Source organism: Juglans microcarpa x Juglans regia, chromosome 3D (assembly GCF_004785595.1).
Source record: "Juglans microcarpa x Juglans regia isolate MS1-56 chromosome 3D, Jm3101_v1.0, whole genome shotgun sequence".
NCBI lineage: Eukaryota > Viridiplantae > Streptophyta > Magnoliopsida > Fagales > Juglandaceae > Juglans > Juglans microcarpa x Juglans regia.
The window spans coordinates 18,753,819-18,760,235 of record NC_054598.1 but is presented as its reverse complement, the minus strand read 5'-3'; the positions used below and the strand labels follow the sequence as shown (position 1 = coordinate 18,760,235).

At 39.1% G+C, this 6,417-nt stretch overlaps 1 protein-coding gene across 1 annotated transcript; it reads right to left on the bottom strand.

The window, feature by feature from the left end:
• Positions 1-833: 833 nt before the first annotated feature.
• On the bottom strand, positions 834-3,839 carry LOC121253831 (transcription factor bHLH112-like). The gene is made up of 7 exons (XM_041153750.1): positions 3,423-3,839; positions 2,370-3,081; positions 2,092-2,238; positions 1,928-1,993; positions 1,728-1,793; positions 1,254-1,295; positions 834-1,160 (listed from the first exon to the last, which is right to left on the bottom strand). The coding sequence occupies exons 1-7, from the start codon at positions 3,716-3,718 to the stop codon at positions 993-995; spliced, it is 1,497 nt and encodes a 498-aa protein (XP_041009684.1). The 5' UTR covers positions 3,719-3,839; the 3' UTR covers positions 834-992.
• Positions 3,840-6,417: the final 2,578 nt, after the last annotated feature.

Sequence of the window (6,417 nt, the reverse complement as noted above, 5' to 3'; positions counted from 1 at the left end):
TTGAGCCATGTGTGGGGAGTAGTAGTCAGCAGCCGACGAGTACATTTGAGAGAGATACGCGACCTTCTTGGGTTGATGCGATGATCTCACAGCTGACTGCACATATCGATCGTAAGATCGATTGATCGCTCGGTGCTGTAAAGGCGTCTGTAGCCGAGATATGCCATCGTGTAGGTATCCTCAACGACAAGGTTGATACCTTGACTGAGAAGATACGAAGTACGAATTTCGCAAACAACGCTATCATCTGAGTGTTGTTTACGAAATTCTATCATATTTTGTATTTTGCTTTTAATATATGTAAGGAACAATATTATTTAATATTTCTATGTTTTTTAATTTCAATTCTCAATTTTCTTTAATGTTATATTTTTCAACTTTAATACTAAATCATTGCACTTCAAATATATATAAATATAAATATTTTTATATATTTATATAAATATATAAACATAAATATATTTATATATATAAATATATAATTATATTTTACAAATTGTGTATATATAAGTATATACGAGTCAATTTTTTAGACATGTTCACAAATTATGCACTATAAAAATCACATAATTTTTAAATTAGAGTCATATTTAATTTAAATTTACATTTAACGTTTGAACGTTGGCGCCAGAACATTTCACGTTGGCACGAATTGTGTTGTAGTGAGTATGCTTCTCTGGTACTGAAATTTCTAGATACAACATGAATTATTCTTAAATTTTTCTGCTGCGATTTTTCTTGTGCACGTATGTTGGGCATACTAACACACATTTTTCACAGAACATTAAGGGTGTTGCCCGTGTGGCGAACATCCCAACATTGCAACCTTCTGCTAAATCCCAAGTGGGGGTTGGGGGCATCACTTATAACCTCTCTTTGTTTTAGAGATTCATACTATTTCTAATATTTTGAGTATTTTATCACTTAACAGCAGTTAGGTAACAAAGGTACGTTGGACTATAAGGAAGCGAAAGCAAAACCAAGAACTTATTTCACCCATACAAACACCCTCTATATGTTGGGGTACTCCAGTAGTCTGATCCTGTGTTCTCCCGGTAAATTTGAGGTGTGCATGAGATTGGAACTAAACAAAGACCTCTACTCCTGAGATCAGGCTTCGTGTCTCCCTTTTCTTTCCTATCAAAACCTCCCCATGGATCCTGTGATGATCACCAGAAGAAGATGTGTTTTTGAGTTCCATCTAAAGTTTTAGAAATTGATTAACATATAATTAAACAGCCTTGTGTGCTTACCTTCACGTGCAAACTCGTCTTCAAGTAAGGGTTACTCAATAGCTGCAAAATCCATATAAGAGATATTTATAAGACAAAGCAGCAAACGAGGATCAATATTGACTTATTTCTTTATCTAATTAATTTCCATATAAGTTTCCACAAGACTTTACGAGTAGGGCCAGGTGTTCAGTTATCTTGCATATGAGAAGTGCTACGCAGCTTCTCGATCGTCCCCTCGTTCCACTTCCATTCAGACACGGTTACATATGTAGAACTGATCACTATATTCTTGTAGCCTATGTCATCCTTAGAATCATTTTATTTTCACTGCTAGGGTAATAATTATTATTTTTCCTGGGAGATTTCTATATGGTATGTAATAATATTGTAATGACGATGATGATAATGGTAATTGCTACTGCTGCTACTACGTACTATTGTTCTAGAATTTGTTTCCAATGAACTCAAAAGTTAAAACAATGATTATATTACCTGTACTTGCTCTTGAAGGAACTTTATGTATTGAATTGCTTCAAAGAGAACGGATGCTGTATCTGTCTGAAAGTTCATTAATGAAATTTACATTAATAAGAACTGTGACGTTTTAAAAATGGAGACACATCAAGGGACAAAGAAGGATTGAAAGCAAACGAAGTCATGCACTGTTTTAGCTCGTCAAGTTAATTATCAACCTTTCCAAAAGGTGACACAATTTGCTGAAGGGTCGTGATTCTCTCTCCAAGCTTGACTTTTGGGGTCTGCATCAATTAAAAACGTAAAAGAAGATCCATACATATAAACAATAATGGAGTCTTTCTATTTCACATAAAATAATAACGTTTTCATTAATTATAACCTTTACTGATGAAGCTGTAGCACACTCATGCTTTGGTTTCTTCAGGCCGGACCCTGAACCATCTTCAGACTTTTTCCTTTTTCCTTCACTTGTTGTCTGTCCTTTTCCAGTATTAACTCTCTTCATCGAGCAAGTTGAGTCTGTCAACTGAAAAGTTTTGAGATGAAGAACAGATTATAGTAAAAAAGCCCTTGCATGGATCAAGAGTTATGCATATGAACACCCTGTACATACATATATATATATAATATTAATGTTTGGGCTATAGAAAAGGGTACCTGCAGAGAAGAAGTTTGGAGCCCTTGCTTGCCTACACGATTACTAAAGGAGATAACGTCCGCAAAGCTTCTTATACGGGTGCCTGAGGAAGAATTAACAGGCATCCCATTGTAATATCTGGTTTTATCTACCAAAAACGAGTTGTCGAGACCTATTTGATATCCAACCTCATTACTGTTGAATGACCTTCGTAATAAAGTTAGCGGGGTTTCACTCTGATCATGACGTTCATTCTCAAGTTTCAGATCATGGCCATAAGTACTTGGAAATAAACAGGAATTTATAGCACTTGTTTTCAAGTAACTTGATGTAGAATCAACGAACGTTTGCTTCATTTGATCATCACATGGCTGATCAAGATGTGAGTAGCAATCCACTGAAGGACTCAACGATATATTGCAAGCTTGGGGGTCAAATCGGCGTTTGACATGATCTGGGTCTGGAGGGGCAATAGACCAAGTGCTGACTAGATCAGACAACTTCGTCAACCTATCATTACAAAGAACGGAGTCGCTAAAACCATTTATATGCTTATCGAAATTGTTGAAAGACGTAGAGTGATCTGTGAATTCCCAGCTGTTGTCCAATTTCCTCAAGTAGTCGCAGGCAGGTTCAAACATCCCAGTTGATAAGCTTTTGGATGATAATGCATCGTCAAAGTTCCCTTCCGCGTCTTGATTGTTTTGCAATTCTCCATTGGTCCCAACACTTCTGCAGGGTTAATCAATCTAAAAAGTTAGAGCTCTTTCACCGGAGCAATATTTAAAACCTAAACCTAATAAGCGGGTCACTCTCCACTATAGCTATAGTAATTCTATGTACCTATCATCAATATGTGAACCTACCCATTAATAGAGAGCCTTTTTCTCTCTTTCTCTTGCTAAAAGATTCTTCTTTCCACTCAAAGAAAAAAAGAACATCGAAGAAGCATCAACATAGGTAGTCGTTCCGATCACAAAGTACATGAATCCTTTATTTTTAGACAAAAACATTTTCAGGTGCTCTACTTAAATAAAATATGTACGTCGAAGTGGTGCAGTAGAAGTACTTACAAAAGAACATGGCTCCAAAGATTATTTTCAGAGGCATGTTCTACAATCAACTCGTTGGATGAAGTAGTCTCAACAAGTCGGCGAGATGATTCAACAGTCAACCCTGAGTGATTGGAGGCGTTAGTAAATGAAGTAGAGATGGAAACATCCTCCTCACAGGATGAGTTGGAGTTAGGGTTTTGATTGTGCCATAAATTATTCCATGAAGAAAGAGAGTTCCCATGGAGATCCGGCCACCAGTTGGGTGGCGTAGATGAGGAGGTACCAACCGAGCTGTCTGTGCATTCTTCGGCCATAATTATTTCTCTAGATGATCCGGTACTACTGGAAATACATTCTTAATAGGGTTTGGGGCTCTATTTTCTTTTCTGCTGGTGGATGATTGGAATTTAAAGAGAGAGATATCCGTTGGTGGTGACGTACGGATTTGTAGGTTTTATCAATAATAGGGGAGACAATAAAATATGCAACCTGAGTTTTTCCACTAACTTTTATGGGCAATTATTATATACGAGGCTGGGCCAGTAAGAGTTTGGCCTGGAAATGGAACATTTTCTTCCACGAGTTTGGTTTGGAGGTGCTAATTTTGTTGGACAACTCTCTCTCTCTCTCTCTCTCTTCGCGTGCAAAATACCAAAAATTTATCATGTGGATGAGGTGCATGACACTATTGGTCCGTAAGCCAAAGGTGGTGGATTTAATACACCGTATTTTAGTGTATTTTTATTGAATGATTATTTTAATAATTCAAAAATTTATTCTCTTGTTTTAAAATTATCGGATATTTTAAATGGTTTATTTTATGATCTTTAAATTCTGAAAATTAAATTGTTATGTTTTCTTAATATTTATTTATTATTGTATATTTAAATTATTCTTATTTTTAAATTGATTGATTGTGAGATTTTATTATGTTATTTTCATTGTATCATTACGTTTAATTTATTTTAATAGATTTGTTGTTTTAAAATCATTTTTGTTGGATCATTTTTTGAGACCCAAGATGTGAGGATTGGACCTCATTTCTTTCCCTTTATTTTTCTTTTTTCCCTTTTTCTTTTCTTTCCTTTCTTTTTTTTTTCTTTTTCCTTCCCCAGTTTCACCGCCCCCCACGCGACAGCCTTCCCCTCCCTTCACCGTGCGTCCATGTTGCCTCATCCAACCCACCGCCGTCGCGCCGCCGTGCGCGACACCGCCCCTCCCATCAGCTTCCCCATCGGCCGGCGACCACCTCCCTCCATTTCCAGCTCCTCTATCGCCGCCGATAGCCCCCACGCACCACACCAAGCCGAGGCGTTCCTTGAGCTTGCGGGCCGCCATCGCGCCACCACCAGCCACCATTTCTTCACCACTTCATCCTCGACCTCCTAGCAACCCAATGCACCCAACCCCAGCTCCAATCCGTCACCGGTGAAGCACATCCAACCCCATTTCTGATTTGAGTATTTTTGGCCTAAAACCACCCTTTGCGCTGCCACCCACGGCAAACCACCACCACCATTGGCTTTACCGACCTCTCTAGGCCCTACCCTATCAATTTCGGGTCTTAGTTTGTCCCCATTCAAAAGTGGGTATTTGAGACCCACGGCCACAGTGTATTTTACACTGTTACGTTGCTGTGTCGCCACCTTTTGCAGCTCCATGATCCTTCAAAAATTATTATATAGCACTGTAAGTATTTTTCCAAAGAACTATCGTAATTTAAATATATTTTTGCACTAACTCATATTATTGCGAACTGGTTGGACATGCCGGACTGAGTCCGAGGAGTTCGGGGCTCGGATGGATTGTGGACGGAGTTGTGTGTTTGGTTGGTATTGTGAAATGTTGGTTGTTGGTATGGTGTTGTTCATATACATGGCATATTGCACGCATGATCATGTTTGTAAAGGAAATTGAGTTTTCATGTATATGCATTCATGTTCATATGTTTCATGAAAACTGGGTTTTCATGTGTTAAAGGATTTTTGGGTGCGTGTGTATCACGACCCCAAACCGAGATGGGGTATTATCTCGGTGGAGCTCCTCTGGTCACTAGGGAGCGGAATATACTGAGTGACGTTCCCTGGGTTGTCGCTAGGCGACAACAGGATCGGACGAGATGGTCTCGTGCCGACTCCGTGGCCCCTCTGCTGGTGGGGGCTAGAGGATGCTTGGCCACGTACGCGCTGGGCACGGAACTGGGCATCGCTCGTTGCGTAGTGGGTGCTTGGCCACGAACGCACTCGGCGCAGAACTGAGCATCGCTACGAAGCCAGGACGTGTGGATGATCCCTAGGGGAGATCATGGTGCATCGGTTAATGGAATAATGGGCTGTTTTCTGGAAAAATAGCGTGTGTTGATTAAAAAGATTTTATGTGATTCATTTTCTGGGAAAATGAGGTTTTATTGATTTGGGTCATTTTCTGGGAAAATGACGGAGTATTCTTTTTGGGCCAAAATGAGATTTTGGCTTGTGTTGGAAAATATCTATTTTCAGGGAAAATATTATTTTTGAGAATAATGCATATTTCATCTTATGCATGCATGTTGGTCGCATTAATGTATTTTTATCTCGTAGTTGTTTGGTTTATACTTACCTGCGGTACCATTTTGTAGTAACGCAGATTTCGATGCAGATGAGGCTGAGGGTAAGCCTGAGGGTTCGGCTCTGCCCGAGGAGTGATCTGGGATCACTTGTTTTGGTTTGAGACTTGTAAAATATTTATTTTGGATGACTGTATAATTTTTAAACCTTTTTACTGATTGTTTAAAATGTATTAACAATTCTGGTACTTAGTTGTATTAATTATCCGTTGCATTGTTTTTGTACACTGTTGCATGTACACACACTCGGCACTAACGTTGGGATGTGTGACCCTGTTGTCATCATTCCGGTGTCTCGATTCCCTTGTCTCCTTACGTGGGGGTCGTGGGCTCCACAAGTGGTATCAGAGCAGTTCGGCTCTAGGTAAAACCACATGTCCCATAGGTGAAGTACCAGAAAGTTTTGAA

Bases quoted from the DNA above. Each gene is read 5' to 3' on its own strand.
- LOC121253831 (XM_041153750.1), bottom strand. From the start codon at position 3,718: ATGGCCGAAGAATGCACAGACAGCTCGGTTGGTACCTCCTCATCTACG. The intron at 1,994-2,091 runs GTTATAATTAAT...TAATTGATGCAG, and splicing joins CTACAGCTTCATCAGTAAAG to ACCCCAAAAGTCAAGCTTGG. The intron at 1,794-1,927 runs GTTGATAATTAA...ATGAACTTTCAG, and splicing joins TTGTGTCACCTTTTGGAAAG to ACAGATACAGCATCCGTTCT.